This window comes from Carassius auratus, chromosome 34 (assembly GCF_003368295.1).
Source record: "Carassius auratus strain Wakin chromosome 34, ASM336829v1, whole genome shotgun sequence".
Lineage (NCBI taxonomy): Eukaryota > Metazoa > Chordata > Actinopteri > Cypriniformes > Cyprinidae > Carassius > Carassius auratus.
The window spans coordinates 20,264,869-20,291,159 of NC_039276.1; the positions used below are offsets into that span (position 1 = coordinate 20,264,869).

General features: G+C 38.5%; 2 protein-coding genes across 4 annotated transcripts; both read right to left on the minus strand.

The window, feature by feature from the left end:
- Positions 1-709: 709 nt before the first annotated feature.
- LOC113053488 (INO80 complex subunit D-like) lies at positions 710-11,771 on the minus strand. 2 transcript variants are annotated; one of them, XM_026218571.1, is made up of 10 exons: positions 11,546-11,771; positions 9,945-10,191; positions 8,737-9,530; positions 7,866-7,968; positions 7,485-7,709; positions 7,286-7,395; positions 6,999-7,132; positions 6,701-6,915; positions 5,170-5,327; positions 710-4,980 (listed from the first exon to the last, which is right to left on the minus strand). In XM_026218571.1, exons 2-10 carry the CDS (start codon positions 10,160-10,162, stop codon positions 4,046-4,048), a joined length of 2,892 nt encoding a protein of 963 aa, XP_026074356.1. In that variant the 5' UTR covers positions 10,163-10,191; positions 11,546-11,771; the 3' UTR covers positions 710-4,045. The 2 variants fall into 2 exon arrangements, with proteins under 2 accessions (XP_026074356.1, XP_026074355.1); XM_026218570.1 differs by having other exon boundaries at positions 5,170-5,330.
- A 6,069-nt stretch (positions 11,772-17,840) lies between these two features.
- On the minus strand, positions 17,841-26,013 carry LOC113053491 (G-protein coupled receptor 1-like). 2 transcript variants are annotated; one of them, XM_026218574.1, is made up of 3 exons: positions 25,781-26,013; positions 24,704-24,806; positions 17,841-21,941 (listed from the first exon to the last, which is right to left on the minus strand). In XM_026218574.1, the coding sequence occupies exon 3, from the start codon at positions 21,938-21,940 to the stop codon at positions 20,867-20,869; it is 1,074 nt and encodes a 357-aa protein (XP_026074359.1). In that variant the 5' UTR covers position 21,941; positions 24,704-24,806; positions 25,781-26,013; the 3' UTR covers positions 17,841-20,866. The 2 variants fall into 2 exon arrangements, with proteins under 2 accessions (XP_026074359.1, XP_026074358.1); XM_026218573.1 differs by having other exon boundaries at positions 24,704-24,845.
- Between the last annotated feature and the right edge of the window lie 278 nt (positions 26,014-26,291).

Genomic DNA, 26,291 nt, shown 5'->3' on the forward strand with positions numbered 1-26,291 from the left:
AGAAATAGCTTGACAAACATAGTCCCAAACTGATCCCATTGGTCGAGACAATGTAGCCGATACAACTGACTTAGTTGATTCTGTATTAGCCAGAAAAGAAAGTGTTTCAACATCATAATATAACACACATGAGCTTTATATGGTCCCTCAATCCCGTTGTGTGTAAAATCCATTATATGCTTCATTTAGCTGTAAACTATTTTGTTATCCTTCCTGTATCTCCAATGATCCTGAGTTACAGCACTTCTGTTTGCTCCTAGATGATAACAGCATTTTAATGTTACGTAACAGAAGAGCGTATGGGTTTATAGGACTATAAATCTGTGCTAAAGTTCAGTTGAGACTAATGTACAACTCCAAGTGATCTCCGCTATCATCACTCTTTTCAGGAAGCACCTGCGTCTTTAAATCTGCTGCTCAAAGTCAGTTTGCCCAGAAGGCAAATGAAAGTGTAACAGTTATACCAAATCTAAACAACCGTAACACTCCAACAAATTCACACAATTTTAATTCTTACATCCAAAAACAAGATCAAAATTTGTCACTCTATATACAGATATTACATAGAATGTTTATACACATAATACATCATTTTTACACAAGAAAAATATACATAAAAATGTAAACTTCTGTATACAAAAAAAATACCGTAGACAAATTAAAGACCGATAACAAAAGGTGACTAGATTATCCTATGAGTTTTAAAAACGGTTCTACAGTACATTCAGTGAGTATAGGAATCAGTCAGCCATCTAGACGCAGAGTGCAAGCGACTTTTGTCAGGGGGTTTTCTCCGTGCAGCGGACCTGCTGTCATTCACACAGTAGTAACACGGTAAAAACTTGGACTGCACACAGCATTTCAGCTCAATAGAGAAACAAAAAGGCATGTCACAAGTGATGAACATTGATGGGGAGAACCAACAAACAAAGACAACTCTTGTTCACAAGTATCAGGCTTTTGCACAAGAAAAGTAATTTAGAACCTGTGGAACACAAAGCAGGTGAAAGTGCAGCTGACCACAGGAAGTTTAAGGGAGATGACCAAGAAAACAAGCAATGTTTTGTCACTACAGACAAATCTTGAGATTCACTTAAGGAGGTTTCAAAATGGTCAAAATTAGGAGATGGCCAAACGGCTCCAGTATTCCTGTGATCATTCTGGCACACAAATGATCTCGTTCCTGAAACACCGGCAGAAAGAATGTGTGTAAATCATCATAAAACCACTTTCATGTCAATGTCTTACACAAGAATGGTTCTATGAATAATTCAAATTCAATCATCGGAGTGAATGCAACAGTTTATGTGAGACTGAACTGAATCTAAAACCATTCTTACGTAAACTCTCACTGGATTTTAGATTTCAATTCAGTTTTTCACATTGGATTTGATCTCAATGTAATGATTTACATAAGAATGGATTCTCAAATGATTTTCACTTTCATTCTCCAGGTTTTTCATGAATGAGACCCATTATTTAGTTTTTTTTATTCATTTTATTAGTGAGATAGGAACATGATAAGTGTGTGTAAGGGTTGTGGTTTAATGTCTTTAATATCTTTAATGTCGACCACTGTTTTGATAGCTATCAAAAATACTGCTGCACATGATCACAGTATTTCATCCAAATAAATGACACGGATACACAACATCAATCAATAAAAATGATTCATCACAAGAATTTTGATAGCCATTAAAACTACCAAACATTATGCCACTAAATGCTTCAGCTCCACCAAGTATGTTGCAAATGGCCATTTTCTTTTTTTAAATCTCATATTTATCTTTCGCCACTCAATTCAACCAATAAAACCCAATCTAGAGGTTTCTATTCTATAAATATATTTAATACTTAACAATACATGAGAGAATCATTCAGTGTCTAAAATCTACCAAAACCCTTGGTTTTCCTGTTGTCTATCTTCAAAAGAGAAATGAAATGAGCAGGGAACATTGGTCCCACGTGGCGTAAGGCTGACTGACGGTGGCTAAAAATGGCTGAGTTTGAACCTGATTCTTCTGTGGAAGTCTGGAGAAGAACCATCAGGCTTCACAAACCATTCTCCACAGAAATTGCACCAAATATCCGCAAAACAAACCGATGACATCAACTCTCCCGCCACCCATTCCTTCCATCTGAAACCTTGCCACCAAGGGCTCTTGTATTAGAAAGACCAAACGAGGTCCTAAACTGATTAAGCACCATGAAGAACAAAAACATTTGAACCCATATATTTGGCAAAATATTACCTCAAAGTGTCATTGTTGTGTTTACTCTTCACTGAACGACAGTGTTTCTGCAAGATCAGCAAAGTCGAGGTTGAGATCTTTGCTGTCAATCAACAGTTAAGCCATAAATGGAACCGATAAGGAGAATGAGATCCAGCAGTTTTCATCGAGAGCAGAGGCTGCTGGGAGTAAGCCACACCTGAAGATTGGCATGAGTGACTCTGCTGAGGAGATTATTGCTTTAATAAACGTTGTGACGTGAGCAGTCCAGGCTTGGTCCACCGAGCATGTGCAAAATCCCAAGAATGAATCATACTGATCTGTGTCCTGATTACAAGTCGTATGGTGGATTCTCTCGAGACCACATCAAGCTTAGCTTCTGTTACATAGAGACAGAATGATAGGAGGGTTGTTGGCTGTGTCAGAGTTCATTTTGGGCTACTGTCTGAAATCAGGCTGAAAGATGTACAACTTCAGTGCCACCATGACAGTGTCAGTGTGCTCACTGATGGTCAGTTTTTACACTCGGTATTCATCTTGGGTCATCCGATCACACTTTCAGAGATGCCACATCACATTACACTGATGCATCCTTGTCCACCTTCTCATGTAATGCTGAGCTAATCAATGGGCTGAAATTTTGCATGCTAGGTATAACTATAAAGTTGACCTTATTGCAATCAGATTTTCTTCCCTATTGTGATGTATATCAAAGTGATATCTTCTTGAATGAGGAAAAATATAAAAAATAAAATCACAGTATGATTTCCCTCGACAAAAAAAATCCATTGTTAAGTGGCGATAAATTAAAAGGAAATGCACATTAACCATAATTCCTCAGTTGAGCAATTGTGATCAGATTACCGAAGACAGATGCTAATACCAAGTATAAACAACAGTCCTGCCCTGCTCTTTCTCCAGCCAACACACATCAGCACGTTCCTATCTCAAAGACTCAAGCCAACCAACCACCTGCTACTCCCATTGTAGGAATACATACTAATGGAATAAGTCATATGATAGAATATGTTCCTTAGTACAACAGACCATCACCCCTTTTCCACTGACACAGTGCTGGTGCCTGACACAATTTTGCATGTTTCCAATGAAAAACATAGCTTAGCTGAGCACCAGCTCCTACAATAGCACCGTTTGGTGGAAAAGGGGTAAATGTGGGCAACACATAACTCTTGGATCACTACAACAACAAACACTGTCTTGAAGACACTGTTGACAGACCAAGCAGAGATCAGTGTACAGAAAGACTCAAATCTGCTGCTGATCTGTGGTGCCAGTGATACACAGGGCTGTTGGTGATGAGACTTAAAGAGTTAGTTCACCCAAAAGATTAACCCTTAAACCCATACTTTCTTCTGAAGAACATAAAAGGAGATGTTTCCAACAATGTTCAGACTGCTCTTCTCCATGTAATTAAAGTGAATGTAGACTGATAGCACTGTAAAAGATGTCCACATGATTTGTGCACTAAATTCCATGTATTCTAAAGACATATTGATAGCTATGTGTTAGGAACAGATTGGAATTGAAGTCATTAAAGGCCTGTTCACACAGATTAGATTTTCTGTTCAGACCGATGGGCTTAGTGGAAATTCAAATACAGTCAGTGACAGTATGTGGAACTTACTGAAAAATAGAAGTATAGCGGTACACAAGGGCAGCACTTTCTTGGAGCTTAACAACACTGCATAATTAAAGAGCAGTAAGTGAACATTGTTCAGAACTTCTCCTTTCTTGCCAAAAGAAAATCATGAGCTATCTCAAAATGTGAGATGGGATGGTCTCTTTAAGCAGACTCAATTGCTCTGAGGGAACGGGGGAGTGGCAGCAGTGGCACTGGTGATGGTAAAGCCTGTAGGTGGCGCTGTCGAGCTATGGCTGGGCTGCAGGTCTTTGGGGATCCCACTGTGGGAAGCCAGTTGGTGGCCGAAGGCTGCACTAAACTGTGGGAGCTGTAGTTTAGGTTGGATGGGGGTGAGAAGGTCCCGCGAAGACGGTGAGGATGAGGGTGAGGTGAGGCCGGTCAGGCCAGGTTGGGGTAGAACGGAGAGAGCAGCGGTGGGCTGCAGGATGGTGGAGTGGGATGTGGAGGGTGGTGTGGACAGAGCGGTTGAGAGCAGGTGCGTTTCAGCAGAGAGGAGGTTACCGAACTGTGACGGGTCTGTGAGCGAGAGAGGGAGGTTATTCCAGGAGGTGCGTGGAGGGCCTGGTGCTCCACTCAAAGGCACCTCCAGCAAGAGAGGCAGGTCGGTTTGAAAAGAGGCACCATGTAGGGGTGAGATGTGATCCTTGTAGGGAGATGGCACATGCGCGCTGCTGTAATGACTGCCAGGTGGGGACGAGTCGGGTTTGGGAGCTTGGGAAAACGTTCGTTCTGTTAACCCACCATTGGGACTTCTAGAGGGTGTGGTGACACTGCTCTGGGTTGGCTGGGGAGAAGAGGACGTTGGGAAATGATGGTCTGTCGGGGCGTGCAGGAGGTTTCCCTCCAGCTCTAGACTGGGAAAAGTCTCCGAAGTCATTCGGCCGTTCAGAAGATCTCCGATGCCAGTCACTGTGACCCCTGACCCCGAGAACACGGCCATGGTTCGGTGGTCTACCCCATCCGCTGGGGTCAGTTCACCCATTGAGGACAAACACACCAGGGAGTCGGGATACGACCCCATGGCCTGCAGGGCTCTGACCAGCTCCTCGGCCTCCTCTGTGGTGGGCAACAACTCTCCATTCTTGCCTGTATCCACAAAGACAAATCAGACAAAGTGCAAACCAACCAACAAATTGATTTTTACATTAGCTGAAGAAAACTTGAGTGGTGATTGACAAATTCTAGTCTGTATGATTGCTTGCTGGTCCAAGTCAAAATGGGCTACTCTAGAGTCTTTGTGATATTTTGTTGTCATACAATCTGATATGAACGCACCCTCAAAAAGGTCGAAATCCTGAAGATCATCAGGTAGTCTGGGCAGTACATCAGAGAAATCCTCCTGATTCAGCTCAAGATCATTGGGAATGGCAGGCATTTCATTCGTTATATCGTCAGGAAGCTCGTCTGCACTGAGTTCAGGGGTTGACGGGCTCCTGCTAGAGTAACAGGCAGAGAGAATGCAAGCTTAATGTAAGATGAATAAAGTCAGAAAACATACCATATGAAATGCATGCATATCAGTCCCTTCAGAAAAACACAGATTTTTTTTGTGATTGTTGTGGGCAAAAATCCTTGATTTTGCGGCACGTTTTCTTAAAAAATGCGATGGAATATGCGGGATATTTTTGCAATTTTATGCGATGAAATTGCATGAGCTTGCAAAAAATGTGTTTTGATGAAAAAGAGAAAAAAAAGGTGATTCCCCCAACACCTTTTTCTCACTAGGCTACTACCTTAATGTAAAGAGTAATTTCTTATTACTTCCTATGATAAGCGAGCATACTAAATCACAGAACATTTAAGTTGCAATCTCTTACTGCAACGTAAATTATTTTACATACTACTAATATAATTACAACTGTACATTTTTTGGTATTATTCTGTAACAAAAAAGTGCAATCTTACAACTGTAAAGTTGCATCAACTTCTGAATGAAACTACAACAGTGTTAGTAGCCTAGTGAGAATCAAACCGCAGTTTTCGCAAGTTCTCGCAATATAATTTAACATATAACATAATAGAATTTGGCTCCACTGTCATGTAACAAATCCGGAAACTGCTTCGCGCATTCTTTTGCGCTTATTTTTGTTGGCAAATAAGAATGATTTGCGCACTTCAAGTTTCACCCTGGTTTCACAGATGATGTTCACGTCACGTAATTACGTCATTTCATAAGGTTCCCATGGCAATAGGGGGAAAATGGCGCTTTACTTGTGTCAAGTAAAAGCAACATTTTTCAACTTTCTGCTAATATATATGTGAGTTTTTTTGCAACGAAAATACAGGGATTGCATATTTTGCTTTCTGAAATCTGCAATTCATGCGACAAAAGAGGGGCGTATTTGAAAAAATGCGACCCCGCATAAATATGCGGCCTTTGGCTGATTATGCATTAAATCAGGTGATCGCATAATCACGTTTTTCTGGAGGGACTGGCATATGAATGGTTGGCCAACATATTATAAGCACAGATTCTATTGCGTTGTTGCTGTGGTGGTAACAAACCGCGGTATTCAAGATGTTGCTGTGGTGGTAACAAACCGCGGTATTCAAGATGTTGAGTTCCTTTCATGACTTTCATCGAACCGGAAGATTTATATTACAAGGAAGTTATCGTTATAGCTGGTTCAGTTGAGTCTGATCCGAATCAGCGCTGAGCTTTGTAAGAAGGTATAGGAAAAGCAACAGGACTGGGTACCCTTGATTAACTCAACCTATTTGGGTCTTGAATAAGCTGGTCTTATTTGTGATGTATAATGACATTTGTGAGACATGACTGTGATGCATCTGAAAGCAGGATAGGCACCTGACATTTGTGTGGTGAGGGGACAGTGACAGGGAGGGCATTAACAAATTGCCCTGTGGCACAGCAGGTGGAATTGGCTTCTGCGGTCTGCGTGGACCTCGTCTTCTCTTCTTTTTGTGTTTCTTTGTCAGTGCAGGTGGCTTGGTCTTTTTACGTGGCCGCCGCTGCTGCTGCTGGTGACTGCGTCTGTTGCCATCCCCACGCAGGAAATTATCCTGCCACGCACACACACACACATTTATGTACAACTTACAACCCACACCGTACTGTGTAAACACATCCCATTTAAGATGATCACCATTTTCTTGGCATGCTCGTCACAAAGAGGTGTTTGGTGAGTGATGTCAAACACAGGAACAGAGCACTGCTGCCCATCAGCGAACCGTGCCGTGCAACTGGAGAACAGATGCTGAGAGCGATTCAACAGGATATCTGCGTCAACATGCTGTCAAGAACAGAACACACTGACATCTGACAGATGCACGTAGGTGTTACTTGGCGACTGTTCACAGACCATCCTTTCATCACTAGGCCACCACTAAAGTCTGTTCATTTTACTCGCAGCAAGCATGTGTGAAAGGATACGTTGAAAACAGTGACGTGAAAATGGTAACGCTATGTTGCTGCAGCTTTGACCCGGTGTGGTTCCTGTACACACTGTCCTTTCATACTTGTGTGGTACTGCAGACCTTGAACTGAGGAAAAAAACTAAAGTTTATACAGACATATTATAAATGCACACACTCCCTGTAAACATGTCAGACACAGTCCATGTTCAACACACCAGGGTGAGGTCTGTGAGCTCTTGCTGAGTTTCTGAATGAGCTGTGCAGTGCAGTCTGGGTCTTTGCTTGCAGCATGAAGCAGAGCTTTCCGGAAGGCATATCGGTATCTGCTGTGACGGGTGGCTGCCCTGTCCTGTCGGCACAAGTGTTTATACCTCTCTTGCAGGTATGTACATAGCTGCGCCAGACGTGCCCGCCTAGAAAACGGCTTTTCATTGGAGGAGCTGACATACACAAACAAAATAAATCTGTTTAGGTAATAACAAGCTTGTTTGCCTTTAAAACATTTTGATCTATACTCATGATTTTTATATTGCAAATGGCATATATACATAACATCTCAGAATTTGTGAGGAGCGAGAGCGGAGTGATTTTGTTACCTTTGATGGGAGCTTCTTTCCTGAAGTCTCCAGGCCTGAGGCATTAGAGGAACAAGCTCCTCTGTATCTTCATCATCTGTACTGTCCTCAGACCAGTCGAGCCCTATGCAAACATGCATGCATATATGATCAAATATCAACGTTACATATATCAAGTACATTGCTACATCCATTGTAAAATATTACTACAATTTAAAATTACTGTTGTGTATTTTAGTACATTTTTAAATGTATTTCTGTGATCAAAGCTGAATTGTCAGGATCATTACTTCAGTCTTCAGTGTCACATGATCTTTCAGAAATCATTCTGATATACTGATTTGTTGCTCAGGAAACATTTAATATTTTAGTGGATTCTTTCAGGATTTTTAGAGGAATAGAAAGTGGAAAAGAACAGCATTTTAGCTCAAAAAGACATTTCTTTTGTAACATTATTGTAACTTTTGATCAAATAATGCATCCTTGCTGAATAAAAGAAATTACACAGACACACATAAATGCTAAATGACAATGTAAAAAAAAAAAAAAAAAAAAAAAAATATATATATATATATATATATATATATATATATATATATATATATATATATATATATATATATATATATATATATATATATATATATATATATATATATATATATATATATATATATATATATATATATATATTCGTTACGGTGAAAAAAAAACGTGTTACAATTTTATTTTAATCAATTAATGCATCCACCTGAAACTTCCCAGAATTTTTGGAAACTCTTGGAAGGTTTCTGGATATTTCCCTAGAATTTTCCAACCCTAGTTGTCAGTTTGTTAGTTCCATCTGTATTGTGTAGAGAAGTACTGTTTTAATGCAACAAGGAGGTCATACCAAGATGTGGGAACAGGTCTCCGTGCTCTCTGTGTCTCTGAGCGTAGAGCTGCACGAGGTGCTGCAGTCTGAGCAGGCAGACAGGGGGTGCTGTAAAGGCAGTGGGGCACATGGCCACGGCGCGGGGCTGTGAGCAGTCCTGGCCAGCAGCTGGGTCAGGGGATGCAGCAGGGACAGGTCTCCGGCTAACAGACTGGTTCTGAACCCCAGCTGACGGGAGCAGAGCAGACAAAACAGGAGGCCCAGTCTGAGGTGGAGCTGGATTGCATAGCAGAGACTGCACTGCCCCATGTTGATCTGTATGTTGAGGGGGCTGGACAAGCCTCGCCAAGGGTTGAGGCAGAGGCGGAGGCGGTGGAGGAGGTGATGGATGTGGGGAGGCTGGAAGTGTGCAGGGTTCAGTGACGGTGCTAAAGTGCTCGATGTCCGGCTGACGGTGTTCTGGGTCCCGGGCGGTCACCCTCAGGCCAATCACTGGTCTGCTGGGTGGCCTCCTCTTGATGGAGCTCTTCTGTGCCACGCTTTCCTCTCCATCTGTGTCCTCCTCGTAGAAGGCAAAGGGGTCGAGGAAGTCGGAGTCCGAGAGAGGCATTGGTGTCAGACGGGAGCAGGGTGTGGACGGAGGGAGGCCGTCCAGCCCATTAGAGTCTCTCAGAGCCAGAGAGGGAACGGTGATGTTCAGAGCCACAGACTCCACGTGAGCGCGGGCACGAACCTCCTCCAGAGCATCCTGCTTCTTCTTACGCTCCTTCTTGGGGATGAAGCCAAGCACCTGTAGGTGGCTGTTACAGTATCTGCCAAAGCAAATGAACAAGGTTTGACTCAACAGCCTGCATATCTGTTAAGGCTCTGGCTCAGTACCTTATTATTACCCAGTTATTGTAATTACCTACTTTAATAAGCATATTAGAATTGTCATGAAACTGAAATTTCTAAAATAGATAAAAAAAAACCTTGAATAATATTAATTTAAAAAAAACGCGGAAATGAACAGAAATGAGTATCTTTTGCAGTTCCCTACATTTACTGGGATTCGAGCCACTCTAAAAGAGACTGAAACAACGAATCATGAGCTGCTTTGTGTGTAATTGTCACTATGTTTAATATGAATATATAAAAGAACCTGTTGTTAATTCCCAACCCTAAACACTCAACAAACCCCTGACCGTGTGTAAGCCTCTGATCTGCTGGACAGATTCTCATCTTACCTTCGCTCTTCTGCTTTGGGGATGGGGTTGGTGCATCGCTGACTGTTGTACTTGGCCACATATTCGCACTGTTTAAACGGAGCAGTTCTGTCCTCCAGAACATGACGAATGCAGAAGGCGTATCCGTTCAACCTGCGCTGCTTGCAGAGTTTGGGGCTATAGGAGCACAGCGGCTTATTATCCACCTCTGAGAAATGGATGTGTTTACCTTCGTACATCACGTGACTCGGGTCCCTGAGAACATCAGCTGATCGAGACAGAAAACAGTGTGTATTAAACCACAAAAATAACACAAACTAAACTCACAATACAGATTCAATTTATAAATGCTAAACGTATATTACAAAAAGCCTATAAATATTATGTAGCATCAGTTATAGTAATGTGTCATATGCTTTAATCATGACCAAGCAATAAAACACTTACAATATAATAGTCAGCTCTGGTTTCCTGGTTTAATATTTGAACTAAATGCAACCCAGTGTCACAGCTAGTTGATGTGGTCATAGGTTAACTACAAACATCTCAACACAAGGACCCGTGCAACCAAAATAAACAAGCATGTGACATAGCCATGAAAGTGATTGTGAATATTACATCCTCAGCTTGATTTAGACATAACTGTACTGTGATTCACAGGATGGTTCAGGCTGCAAGTGGCTGAGACTGTTAGAAATTGTGTACTTCATAGGTGATCAATTCATATTTATACATTGCATTGTACAATCATCATATATATGTTTATACATGACACTTAATGTTTGCCAGATATACGTATTAGGTCACATATATGGTAACAATCGAAGAAGACCACGGAAATACTAAGGTACATCCCCAAAAATCAAATAATTATTGATGGTATTGTGACCCTGAGTTGACCTGAAACGCTTCTGCAGATATCATAACTATACCCATGTCACCTTTTCTTTAAGCACATACTTATATGTAAACATCGCTGTCACCAAATCGATAAGCTAAATAAATAATAAAACATTGCATTTGGGTAGTATTTGGACAATTGTGCCCCTGTTATTGCAAAACTATATTATCATCAGTTTAAAACTTAGTCTGAGCTTCTGGCTGTCAAAATCACACGTTATTTTGATTTCACTCGTTAGCTACAATGCTAAAAACAAACCCAGGAAACAGAAACATTTATGTGATACTGCCTTATTTTCAGATTTAAAATGCCAAAAACAGAAATAGAAGCCAATGCACGCGCGAATTACATTATTCGATTTAATGAAATACGTTACGTTTGTCCATATTAATCGCTGTAAATGTGAGTATAAACAATAGCGGATGCGGCCCGTTCAATCAGGCCGAAAGAGCGGGGAGCTGCAGCCGATTAACCATTAATAAGGTTAGTAGTTTAATTTTTAAACGCCTTGGTAAATTAATATTTTAAAAATATATACAATTATTGCAGTGTCCGTTTATTCAGGATCAGTGACCGCAACATGATATTAGTTGCTGAATATCCATTTTATATCAATGTAAACATTGGCCTACGCTAGCTGCCAAGCCTCGGTGTTCGAGTAGCGCGATAACGGGATCAGAGCGCTCATGAGTCGGGTAAAGCTGTAATCGAGTCCGCTCACCTGCAGTGGGTTCAGCCTCTACGGTCTCTCACTCCGGACAGACTGTGTAAACGCCACGGATCATCAACTGCACCGAATATTCATCGGAATTCCTTATGCCTCGGAAAATTATTCCCTGTTAAGGTTGTGAACCGTCAAAGCGATCACTAATGTACTTTCGATATTATGTTATGTTGTGCTCTCATTGAACAGAACTGCGGGGGTTTAGAGTTCAGAGCTCGGCGGACTCACAGCGCCACTAGCGGCGCTGCGGGGACATGACAACTGAGACCAAGTTGAATGAGCATCATAATGTAGATGTTTTACTATATATTTAATATATATTTTAGTAAAACTTAAAAACAAATAAATAAATAAATTTGTTAAATTTATAAAATTACCAAAAATCAAACAACTTTAATTATAAACAGAAAAAAGCTATACAGAATTAACAACAGTGATAATGACAAAATCACAAAACAAAATTACTAAATCAGAAATGAATATGAAAACTGATTGATATATATATATATACACATACAACACTTTTTATCACAGGTTATAATAAAACATTATCAATAAAACACAATATTTATTACGAGAAATGCTTTATAACAAAATGTAAAACGTTACAACACCCAATTGTACGGAGCCACGTGCACACGATTACTATTTCGTTCACTCGATTTATAAATTGTGTGCAGGATTTAGCAAATCGAAGGAACACAGTAGTAATCGTGTGCACGTTTTAGTACATTGAGGGAATGAATTAGTTAATCGTTCGCACAATTTATTTATTTTTTCTTGCATGCCATGTGCGGGGCTCCGTACAATTGTAATGTCATTTTCACATCAACAATGTAAGAAAAAAGATAGATAGATAGATAGATAGATAGATAGATAGATAGATAGATAGATAGATAGATAGATAGATAGATAGATAGATAGATAGATAGCGGTTAAAATATCCATGACTTTCAAAATAAAATAATAATAATTATATATATATATATATATATATATATATATATATATATATATATATATATATATATATATATATATAAAATCATCATCATCATCATTTTGTGGACATTTTTAGGGGGGATCATCAGAGGCTGTATTTCCAAGCTAGAGGGCGACAGAGAGAAACACACACATGCACACTGAATGACTGAATAAAGCTAATAGAAGAATCAATTCTTTTGAATATTGAAAATGTAACACTTAAGTCAATATTAAATAATGCATCGGCACAGTATGAAGTATATTATGCACTTATAAATTATCTGAAAGCAGTAGGATTTAAGTTTGCAAGGGTTTTTCTTCCCTCTCTAGTTGTATCTGTCATTAATGTCCGCAAGGCTACCTTTCCTAAAAGGATAGTAAGCCTATAGGTATACATTAGACCCATCGCCACCGTTGATCTCTACTATCAACCAAGCTTACAATGCTTTTGAGAAAAACAGCTCAGCACCTTAAATGGGTTTGCCAACCAACCCCCAAAAAATACAAATGAATTATGTTAATGTTTTCCATAATAACATACATCTTTTTGACCATATGTAGGCACATTTTAAACACCTAAATCTTCAGAGGATGAGAGACGTGTTTCTCAGCGGCTAGAATGCTAACTAGATCCTGGGTGATGCTTGTCTGTGCTAAACTCATTTGCATGAAACTATGCCCTTTTCTATGGTTGCCAGGACATTGCTATGTGGTTGCCAAGGCATACAAATTGCTTTTGTAAGGAAAGCGCCAGATCACGGATGCTAGAGTGTGCTGGATAGTTGCTTATGGGTGGTGTGAACGTCACATTTGTGTAGGAAGTCAAATCTGATGAACATGCAGCTGGAAAAGTCTGCCACACCTCTCATTATGAGGAGCTTTTTCCTAATAAACCCATCAAAATCCAGATCACCAGTAAATGATGAAGGTGTCCCTGGGCAGCTGAGGTTTCACCAGCACGGTCTGCATCTGCCCCCAGCAGGAAGAACACGTTGGGTGGATTATTTCTCATGGCCTCTTTCCCTGGCTTGTAGCCCAGATCTGGGTCTGCTGGCTGACTCATGCTTGACTGATTGTATGCTACTCACATCCTTGAAAACCTTTTGAACTAAATCAAGGCTGTCAAACTCAGTTCCTGGAGAGCCGGAGCCCTGCAGAGTTTAGATTCAAACCTAACAAAACACACCTGATCCAACCATCCAATCCTTCAGGTTTATTTGAAAACTACATAGTATGTGTGTTGGAGCAGGGTTGAAACCAAACTCTGCAGGGCTCCGGCCCTCCAGGAATTAAGTTTGGCAAGTTCACACACCTGGGGCAAGTTCAAGCTCAAACCGGTGCACAACGCTTTGCTGAGGTTTCCGGTTTGAGCGACATGTTTCCTGAAAACGGTGTGCATCGGGGTTTGAGATACGTTTCTCTTGTTTGGATGTGTCAAAAATGTCAGCCCAATCAACAGCAACACGGGTATAAACCACACACGTTTATTTACATTAAAGGAAAAATAACCCAAATAAAAAGAGCACAAGTATAGATCTGGAACTTTAAGTCTGTCTAAATATCATATATATATATATATATATATATATATATATATATATATATATATATATATATATATATATATATATATATATATATATATATATAATGATTAGAAACCACAGTTTCCACCAATTCCTTCACACATATGGGATGTTCTCTTATAATCTGGACAGAATATAAGTCATGCAAAACTAGAAACAACACAGAAAGAAAAATCTGTTTTCCAAATGTTGAAGATAAGACTGAAATGCCGGACATGTCGAGTGCATGAATACAGTGTATTATTATGGTTTCGGTGAGTGTCCTGCTCTCTTTTACTGCGAAACAATTCAGATCGCTGCCAAACCTCACAGATGGGTCCTAAACCACAGGGACAATAAAACACGTTTCGTCGCAGAAACATGGAACGTCGGGAATGTTTTCAGATGGAAAATGTTTTTCTCTTGCTGGTGAGAGTATCCGGGTGTTTTAATATATCAGTATATAATATATCAGTACCGACTCAAAATGCTGGATGAGAAACAAAATAGAAGACAAGTAGCTGGTTAACATGAATAACTCTGTAAATGTTTGCTAGAAACATCTGATATTTTAAATTGAATTTGAGCATATTTCACACTTTTATGACTCGTACAGTATGATATAGGAGAATGTGCAGCTCATCCTAAATAAAAAATATATATACAGTATATATGCAATTTCTGCAATGTACTTTTTTTTAAAAGCTAAAGGGACAGTTAAATTGGTAAGTATCCATGTAATAAACAAGATAATATACAGTTAATCGCATTATCACAAGACTGCGTAGTTACAAATGACTTTTCATTGTTCAAAATAATTTTTGGAAAATGCTTTGTGTACACAGTTTAACAGGAACCATAAGTCATCTCTGTTCTGTCTGCACCAGCTTTATGATGCTGACCTGGTCACAAGCGGGACAGTCCTGAGGCGGATCGGAACAGCTGCGCCTCTCACTGCAGGGAACCAAAACTCATGGCCAACACAATCTCCTGAAACAACTGTGATCCAACAGAACTAACTGAGGCTCTGCAGACTTTGAGATCTCAAACATAAAAGGCAGACAGATAACTTAGTAGATAACTGTTTGTACATGTCATAAGAAGCCTACAAAAAAAAAAAAAAAACATCAAAGACAAGTTGGTGCTTTTACATGCATGAATGATGTTTCAAGAGTTTATTTGGCCTATATTCAAAGTGCAGTGACTCACTAGTGAAATAACATTACATCAACAACAATAGCGTCTGCAATCTTAAACAACACAGCTGAAGGCTGAAATAAAATAGATACAAAAAAAAGCATGCATTTTTGCCCAGATAAAACTGGACCCACCCAACCTGCATGCTATTCTTTCATCCATGAAACACAAAAGTCATTCAGCACAGTGTTGATATATCGTTTCTATGCATTTAATGTGAACTGTGACCAGGGGCTTTTTGTGGGCAGTTTTAAGCTATGCATATATATTAAAACAAAAGCAATACTTATAAAATAAAATTAGAAGATACGTTGAAATACTTTTTAAGCAACAACAGATTTTAGATGGGGTTATGCTTTTCAAATGGAAGACAAACAGTGAAACTTTGTGGTTTTCGACCGTTAGCTGATCGTGTTGATAGTTTATGTGAGTCTCTACACCTATGGTTCCTCTGATAGGATTTGAGCTTGAACCGACTTCATAAATCCACTAAGAATCATCAGCTGAATAAAAGACGCAAAAATGGTGCAGAATAGCAAATTGAAACATAGATGACATTTTAATTAGAAATGCAAAGAGTCAAGACAATCAGCTATGAAATTTTCTAGCATGATCTTCAGTAAGTGTCTGAAAAGTGTCTAAACAGTTTAGAGTCACTGTAATAAGGCCTATAAAAGTGCATCCGTGTTTATTCCTTATTGCCATTTAGTTCCAAGAAGAAGCTTTAACATCTATGGAACCTTTCAGTTGGAGGAAAGTTCTTTATAGTTGAAAACGGTTCTTTAAATGAAGGTACACTGAAAGGTTCTTCTATAGCATTGCTGTGAAAAACAACTGGATTGTATCATTCATCTACAATGAAACAGCTGGGATGTTGCATATTCACACTTACATGTCAATGTTCAAGTTGAATTCAATAATACTCAACAGTAAAAGCACTCGTTTGAAGACATGTTTACAACATTTCTGTCTCTGAACTGGTGGGGCTTTAGGGATGTGAAGAGACTTGCTGAAAGGACCAGCAATTTGACATGCCACGCTGATATGCGACACAAAGAGGAATGTAAACATGAGTTACTCTCCTGTGAGACTGCGGTAAAGATTTTCCATCGACCAGATGATCGTTAGAAGCTGTTCCACACTTCATCGACAAAAACAACACTGATACAGTCTGTGCGGGTTTGGGAACACCCTTCAACAATGGCTACCTAATTGCATTGAATGTGCATGTGACCTTCAAATCCATAAAACATTTATTTTAAAGAAAAACTATGTTTGCAGATAATATATGTTCTTAAAGTTTACTTTCTAGACACACATACACTTAAGTACTAAAAAGTATTTTGTAATGCCAAATTTTACTTCGAAAGTAAAAATTGTACAATCTTTTATTGCGCGTTCATGTACACATATTTTGATGTATTAACTAAAGCAATTAATTGTGATTTAACTATAATGTGTTATGTTTTAAATAAAAACTTGAAATGTCCAACTCTAAATTTACAAATGTGTAATAAAAATGGTATTTAAATAGATGACACACGTTTCAATACAAATTACAGTTATGTATAAATAAATTAAAGTACAGTAAATAGTAGCTTACCATAAATGCACGTCAGTACATCCAGCAATATGCTTTAACCATATTTAACCATACTGACGATAGAAGTTCTTTTGAAATGTACTAAAGTCCTACTGAAGTGGCTCAAAACAATCTCAAGTTCAACTGCCTGCATTTACTATTGTTTTTTAAGTATTCCTCAGAATACTTTATTTCCACAAGAGTAAATTTCCAACTATTTTACCTCTTCCCTATACTGAATCATGGTACACCCATTCAGAAAATGTTATGCTAGCTTGCATGTATTAGTAATAGCATCAGATGAATGCTTTAACCATTCAAAATACCCAGGTCATCACCATGGTTTACTGACACTATGTTTTCTTTGTAAAGCAATCATGCTTTATCACAATCCTCTTTACACAGCATGCAGGTAATCCTATAGAAGAGATACCATTGAAATGCCCTCATTTTGATATAACATTCATATAGCCGAGGGTCACGGGGGTCACCACCCACAGCGCATAAAAAATGCAACATGATGCTGAAATCACAATATAAAAAGACTTTTAGTTCAAACAAAGGGACCGTTACTATATATGATTGTATTATTATCTTTAGCTCTTTCATTTTACAAAACTAATTATGAAGCTATGTGCAAATATTTAGGCAGTTTTCCATCAATCTCAGGAAACTGTGCCATTTGTGGTCCATGTGTGTCTCACGACTTGTAGTACTGAAATTACTCTTGAAAAATATACTTATTTTACTGTATATATAAATCAATAGAATACCACACAAATGTGGTCCATCTGGGGAAAATTAAGCAATTTACATAAAAGGGAGGGTGAAATTATATTTCATTATTTAATTTTCATAACAGCATCCATAAATAAACCACAAATTATTTGCAGTATCTGTGAAAGCAATGGAAGTAATGAATGAAGATTCAAGGAGACAACATAAAACCAAGGACACAGAATTCAAATAAAAGAAACACTTTAATAAGATGACATCTGCAGACTTTCAGAGACAATAATTCTTTGAAGGAAACAAAGAAACATTTCATAAACTGCACATTCAACAAATACGTTACTCTCTGAGTTACACAGCAGATGTTTTTACCTTTTTTTTTTTTTTTTTACTGTCTCCAGAGATGAAAATCAAATATCATAATTTTGACAAAAAGTAAATTTTGTGTGAAACCAAGCTCAACCTCCCGCTATCTCTCGTGAAGCCCTTATGGAAGTGAATTAAACTGTAGTTCGTCAACTGGCTGCTTGAGGCTGGCTGCAAAAGGGAGTCAGTCCCATAGGCTCCCCATGTTAAAATGACCAACTTTACAGCAGAAAAAAACATTTACAGCCTGGTTCAAAAAATGATTTAGGTCTATATAGCTGATTGTGCCCCTCATGACAACTGTGAGGGCGTGTTTTTTTTTAGAATTCATCCGTTTAAATTATATTAAGTCTTAAAGGTCTGCATAATTAAGGGCGTGGCATCTTGAGTGACAGGTGGATTGCCGCTGCTGTCACCGCCTTCGAGCTAGGTGGGCGTGGCTTCAGCAACCAGCTCCTGCTTTTTTGCCTATTTTCGATTATCCTGGAGTGACGCATGGTGACTCACTGCCAAAATGGTGACTCCCTCCTCCGCCCAATTTTGGCTTCAGAAACGCTCTTCAGAAACCTATGGGTGACTTCTCGGACACTACGTCCATGTTTTTACACAGTCTATGAGTCAAAGCCTGTTACTGCATAATTATCTCCAATACAAACGTTAACATTTCTTATCCAGAAATAGCAATATTTGGACCACATGTGCATTTATGCATTTCCATCTTACTTCAATCTCAATCACTCAACCCTGTTATGATCATACCAATATTTTTTACTCGAGGGCAACGTTTGAGAAACCTGTCTGAAAACACTTGGTAAAGTTTATATTGTGTGAGAAATTATTAACTTCATCTTAAAGACTGAAATAAACTCATTTCATTGAACTGCACACATGGGCGAGGACGTGCAAACTCTAAACAGATGTAAATCTTCTCAGCATATGTGGTATGAATACAAATGTGTCTCTTCTGAAGAGTGCAAAACATGGTCCGCTTGTTGAATGCTGTTTAATGTTATGTATTGGACAGTGTCTAGTGGCTCTTTGTGAATGTACGTATTGTATGTAGTGTATTTTGTCATTCTTGATAGTTTTTTTTGTGTGTGTGTTAATGGTAAACCCGTTGTTGTTTCTGCCCTATTTCTAGCTTCATTCCTTGGCTTGTGCTTTGGCTGTTTGGCTCTTTTTCTTCCTTTTTTTTTTTTTTTATTTGACTAATCTCGAATGATTGTGTAACACCCTAGGCAACAAGCAAAGGGGAACCCCACAATAAACTACAGTGTGGATATTCACTGAACTGTATTTTTATTTCATTTATTTATTTTATTTATGCATTTATTTAGTATGGTAAAATACTTTCTCCTTTCTCCTACTCGTTTGGGGATGGGACTAAAAACAGGAATTGTTCAAGAATCCTGTTTGGAAATAGCCAGTATTTCGACAATTCTGTTGACTCATATGAAACAGACATTTCGTCAAAGAAAACAAAAAACAAATCCACGAAAAACAAGCAGAAGTTTAAATTCTCAGTATCGTCATCAGTCCCAAAGAAGTTTAATAAAAATAGCTTCTGAAATTTTAGGCAACTGTGGTGTAACTTCACAAAGTGATTAGTGTGGAAAACTGGTTATTCTTTTTCAGATATGCTTTAGTTTGTAGTTTTTAGTGTAAACAAAAGAGCTGTATATCTGTCAACAGTCAACTCTTTCTTTTTTTTTTTTAAATGAAAATGTTTTTTTATGTTCCTCTAGGTGTAGCCATTTATTACTTTGTTCTTGAGCAAAACACTTAATCTATTTAGTAAGTGTGCTGTCTTTAAACATTAGGCCACATTTTTACCAGCCCTGGGCTTTTTTGTGTGCTTTTTTCAGCTACTTTTTGACTTTTAAATAAAGAGAAGTAAAGTTATTTGTAACACTGAAAGTTATCTGTACTTTCCAAATTTCTGTTTTTACTTATAAGAAATATATAGATTTTAATTTGTGTGATAATGTTGACAAAATATATTTCAACTTAACCCTCATTTCCATAAAAATCAAGGCTTTAATGAGTCACAACTAAAAAAAGAATGAGGCTTAAAATATTGAAAAGCACTTATGTTGACCTTAATGCTAAAATTATTTTTTTTATATTGTTACACCCTGTTTCATACTCAAGGCTTAAGCCTGATCCCAAAGTAGATTTTAAAATATGTCAGTGCCATTGCTTTGTTATTTTCAAAGGCACATTTATAAATGATACTTAAATGTTTGAATTAAACCTGGCTTAATCTAACCCCTGTCTGGGGAACCAGGCCATATAGTTTAAATTTTCATTGCAGTTGTAAAACTGCATTTAACTTTACATAGAAAAGTGTAATAATTAATATTTAATGCTAAAAACCTGTTAATATGCATATTATGTGTTAAGGCTATACTAAAACACTGCGTATTTCAAAGTTTAAGGATCAATTCCATTCACTTACATTATACGTTCCTCATTGTATTTTATTTTTTGCTTTTATTTAATAATTTACAGATTAAGCAGTGTACATTAGCATTAGCAAGTTTACTGATTCTGTGAAATCATTTTTTTAAACAAAGACCGTTCAACAGAGCCGCAATATCATTCATTTCTACTACTCGTCAGAAATACTTAGTAGAAAAAAAGTACATTATTTCCTTTCATATAGTTACAGGTGATGCTATATATGATTTTTAGATTTTTTTTTTTTTTATTGAACAACATACATACAAATAGATGATCCATTAAATACATATCTACTGTAATGTACTATATAAGGGATAAAAGCCAGTATTTCCCAGTATATTTTTAGTGCAGTTGGAGCTCTAGATGTTTTGTTTTTTAAAGCTCAAAGTTTGTTGAGTTCATGTGCGTTTGAGGTGATCGCTGAGCTCATCAGACGCAGGAGTTGGCTGTGGTTTCTTCAGGAGAGAAGCTGGGCAGTGCTGAGTCTAACTCCGTCGCAGACACAGACTGACTGAGCTCCCTCAGCGAGTTCTTGGTGAAGTTCAAAAACGATTTTCTCACCAGTTTACGCACCTTCTTGGTTAGCAGTACGTACAGGATCGGGTTGACGCAGCTGTTGAAGAAGGCCAGGCTGGTGGCGAGTGGGAAGCCCACGATGAGCACGGAGTGCAGGTAGGTGGTGCGATGAATGCTCAGCTCCATCAGGCTGAACGTGTGAAAAGGCACCCAACATAAGAAGAAAGCAAGGATCACAGCAGAGACGGTTCTGGAGAAGCTGTTCACACGTACCGAGTCGGACTGCCGCATCTTAATAGCCAGCAGAACGCCGCTGATGGTGATGGTTGCAAACGGAAGCAGAAATCCCACGATGGTGCGCAGCGAAACCATCGCAATGTGCCTCACCACTAACATGTGCTTGTTGTCCTCATCATGAAAGTTATTAAAACACACAACCTTCTCGTTATGCTCGATTACGTCACGGAATATCAACGCCGGAGAGCTTAGACAGAAGGACGTGAACCAAATGAGTGCACACACCCACCAGGCCCTCCGAACGTTTCGGTACCTTTCCGACCAGTTCAGGTGGACCAGTGAGATGTAGCGATCCAAGCTCAGGACGGTCAGAAACAGCACGCTGGCGTACATGTTCATGGTGCACACGAACGAGTTCAGCTTGCACATCATCTTCCCGAAGATCCAGTGAAAGTCTCGCAGCACGTAGTCGATGGAGAACGGCAGGAAAAGAACAAACACAAAGTCAGCGATGGCCAGATTCTGCAGCCAAATGCTGTTCACAGTCCGTTTGCTTTTGAAGGCGGTCACCCAGATGACCATGCCATTCCCAATTACACCCAGAGTAAACGCCAGGCTGTAGATAATCGCTGAAATGATGTGAAGAGTTTCTCTCTGAGTGTAGCCTCCAGCCTTGGTCTCTTCTACATATCCATATTCCATGTATTCATAAGTGTCGTTTACATAGTCCCCGTCTTCTTGGGCCATCATTCTATAGACAAAATAGAAAAGAAAAAAAAAACACATTTAAGAGCTCTTTAATATGTGTTTTAAAGAGATCAAATGGAAAACAAATTGAGACTTTTTGCTTAAATGTAGGATGACCATACAGTAAATACTCTTTTTCCTGGACATTTTTTCTTTTTTTTGGACCTAAAAATCTGCGTCCGGCCGGGATTTCTAAATAACCCAAAATGTCTGGGATTCGGATTTTGCAGCTCGTGTTGGATGCAGGGAAGTCCTGACGTTTTTTCCATGTAGTTGGGATACTTTTAAATCGTTGCCATTCTATTCTATTGTGGATTGCGTTACTTTGGGCGCTTTTCGCTTACTTTAACCATCAATCAATCAAACCTCAGTCCCACCCATAGACTGTAAAAAAATATGGACGTAGTGTCCGTGACGTCACCCATAGACTCCTCAATAGCGGTTTTGAACATAGACAGTAAAAGAAATGGACACAGCGACCCCATTGGAACTCAACTGAGACAAATGAAGCCCAGTTTTAGCGTTTTTTTAGCACTTCCGTTTCTGACGCGCAGACTCAAACGAAGCTTGACGACGTCAGCAACCTGTCTGACAGATGTAAATCTTCTAAGTGGCTGTGCGTGCAAACTGCCATCGTTAATCTTGCAGAGACGGCGAGCTTGAGCGGGGAGTTCTTTGTCGTGAGTGAGCAGGAGTAAGTATTCTGATTAATTATTTTGTATAGTATTTTAAAATGTAACGCCAGTACGCCATATTAAGTTAATTGCCGGCGAGCTTCTCCACCTGTCTGTACGGTAATGCGACAGAGAGCCGAGTGGTTATGACGCAATCGTTAGCCTATTTTTTACAAAAACTGTTTATACGGGGCCATAATGTAACATAGAAGGTAATGTAGCCCTTTATACATTTTCGTGTATCTTTAGAAATAAATAATGGACAAACAGAGTCTTTAAGCGCCTCAGATGTAAAGTTATTCGCTGTCAAAGTGACGCCAAAATGAATGGGAGTCAATGGGAATGCTAACGCAAGTGAAGTTCTGCTAAAAGATGACAGCCCCCACCCGACTTCAACTTCCGGTCGAGTTCCTTGCCCCTTGGTTTTGAAGCCTAAAGTGTGCAGAGCGGGCCATCGCCATCTTGGCAGCGCGTCACCACGCGACTCTCCCGGAAAATAGAAAATGGGCAAAAAGGCGGGAGCTGATTGCTGAAGCCACGCCCACCTAGCGCGACGGCATTGTCAGCAGTGGCAATCCACCTGTCACTCAAGTGGCCACGCCCTTAATTATGCAGAACTTTAAGGCTAAATATAATTTAAACGGATGAGTTATAAAAAAATTCACCCCCCTCACAGTTGTCATGAAGGGCAAAATAGCTATATAGACCAAAATCATTTTTTGAACCAGGCTGTAAACATGTTTTTTTCTGCTGTAAAGTTGGGCATTTTAACATGGGGAGTCTATGGGACTGACTCTCTTCTGCAGCCAGCCTCAAGCGGCCAGTCGGCGAATTGCAGTTTTAGTCACTTCCTTATTGGCTTCACGAGAGAGAGCACGAGGTTGCCGCTCGGTCCCACCCTGGGAAAACTAAAATATGGTCATCCTACTTAAAGGTGATGTTTTTAGGACTCCACAATAAAGACAAAAAATCATAATTGTCGATTATTCCCTTGAAATTGCAATTATTATATACGATTATCAGAATTTACATTGAATGATGTTTATACTATTGTTTGATGCAACTGCATGCTGTATTTTTATATGAAAATAAACAAGCTGAAAACACTCTAACTGAAAAACTTTTAGTGCTTTTCTATAGTATTAAGTCTCAAATGTCAACTATATGTTTGATTGTTTTTTTTCTGTGGAAGTGTAAGTGTTTGCGTCACTTTCAAAGTGAAATATCCAGAAAAGAATTTTCAAAACAAATGAATATGAATCCTGCAAATGTATTATTATGTTGGTTGCTGTATATATTGTAAAATTTTGGAAAAGTAAAAGTGAGTGGCGAGAGAAGGTTAATGATAGTGTTAACAAAAGTGAACATGAGATATTAGTATAATATATAAGTGCATTTGCTGTAGCAATCGTGCCATTTTAACTTGTTGCAATTGTTGTAATGTTTTGATAGCACCACATGTTTACTCTTTTTGGGGTCTTTTCAGAATTAAATGCTATTTTAACATTTAAAAAAAAAACACATTTCAACAATGTTTCAAACTGTATTTGACAATCAAAAGTAAGATAATCTTAAGTTAAATATCTTTTTTAGCTCATTACTTTTACTGTATGACAATAACTCTCTTATGTGTATCTATTCTTATTCCTTCTAAGAGATTTTTAGATTTTAAAGGGAAATATAAAAGACAAAGTCGGCACATACACTGAAAAAAATGTGGAGTAGGATTTACTAAAAAGCTTGGAAACAATTCTCACTCAGAAAAGGCTAGTTAATTTACAAAAAATGGACAAATAAAAGTCTAAACATAATTATTATTTGCTTTAAATAGAAATGTTCAATTACTGGGAATTCCCAGTAAATTTGATTGACTCTTTTTTTGCAAAATCACTGAAAAAAAAGAAAAAGAAAAAAAAAATAGACATAAAGTAGAGAGACAATTATCAGGCGTCTGTCTATATTAGTTCTCACTTTAAGCTTATTACACACATATATAAATATAGTTATTATAGGTTGAAATTGATCCCAGATTTTACAACTTACTCTGCGCCACATGCACTTTGAAAGACATTTCAGAGTTTTATAGAATTACCCAACAGTGTCCTGCTCAGGGACTTCAACTCCTCTGCAAGAAGTCCTTTGTCGATTTCACAAAAAGATTTGTGATGTCCCTGATGGGTGTTTCCCTGTTCTTGCTGCAAGAGTAGAATGAGAGACCGAGAGGGAGAGAGAGGCTATGAGTGAAAAGAAAAGATGTGGTTTTAGTTTGGAACTTACACACACACACACACACATTTTTGACCTTAATAAAATCATTTTCTTTTTTTCCCCTAAAAAAAGACATCTTTTTTTATGATGTCTGTGATCAGTTTTACCAGAATAACATAGAAAGTTTTTATGATTCAGCTCTGTCACTAACTCACAAACCTCACTCAAGAGGAATGTTTCATTGCAGGATCTTTCCAAAAATGCTTCCAGAAGACTTTATGATCCTAATGAGAGATATGAGATCATCTTCTCTATATCTCTCTCTCTCTCTCTCCCTCATGAAACAAATGTGCCTGCTGTTACAGTACTACGAGCTCAACATAAGGCAGCTCATGTCACAACTGAGCTGTCACAGCATGAAAATGGTGCAATGAGCAACAGCTGATATTATAATGTAATTATGCCACACCACTGCAGGATGAATCAAAACTGTAATAATAAGGGCAGAGCTGTTTTCATAGCCTGCCCTGCAACATAAAACTGGTTTCAGTTGGAACCAAAACAAACTTTTATAGTCTAATAGCCTATATAATCAACTTTTTTATTCATTGTAGTTCAAAACCATTATAGGCCTAATGAAAAATCCATAAACCAACATCTAAGAATCTAGACCTTCAAGAACTATTAACTCCATAGCAACATTAAACTCAGAAATGCTTCCTTAAAAGAAAACGTGGTTTTGCCAAACTTAAAGGGCAATTAAAAAAAGTACTTTAATCTTATAGGCTAATTAATGAACAGGTTTCATCGTGTAATTAATGAAAAATGCATTTAGTGCGTCTGTGGTAAACATTGTCTTAGTTATAGTACAAGTTATAGTTCATAATTAGAATACCGTTTTATCATAAACGAGTGAAATAAAACAAAATTATAGCCTACTGTAATACAAACATCACCAGACCTTGTTTGTCGTCGAGGATGTAGTTCGCTAGAGGAGGTAGCAAACCCCAAAAGTTTAGGCTAATGTTTCCCCCGTTTGTTGTAAGTTGTAAATCGTGTGAATGGTCGTGTAGAAATAACAGCAGTGCGGTGGAGACTTCACGCTGTCTGTCCCGAGAGCTGATAAATGAGGAGTCGAGCTCTAAACAGAGCTGATATTACAAAGAAGTGACTGTACACTCGTCCTCTCTCTCTCTCTCTCTCTCTCTCTCTCTCTCAGTTGGCCAATGTACAGCACTTGCTTATTATGTAATTATGTAGGCTAGCATATTATTCATCACCAGTCCAATGCCTTTTTTTCTCATTAATCTACATTTGTTTTAGAAAAAAAACAGCATTAGCATTTAGGAACAATAGATACAACATGCTACAGATCACAAATATATTCCTTTAACAGATTATCTAGTATAAATTCTATAACAAGTTAAATACAGTAATACAATAAATAGGCTAAGCCTACAATAAAACGTGAT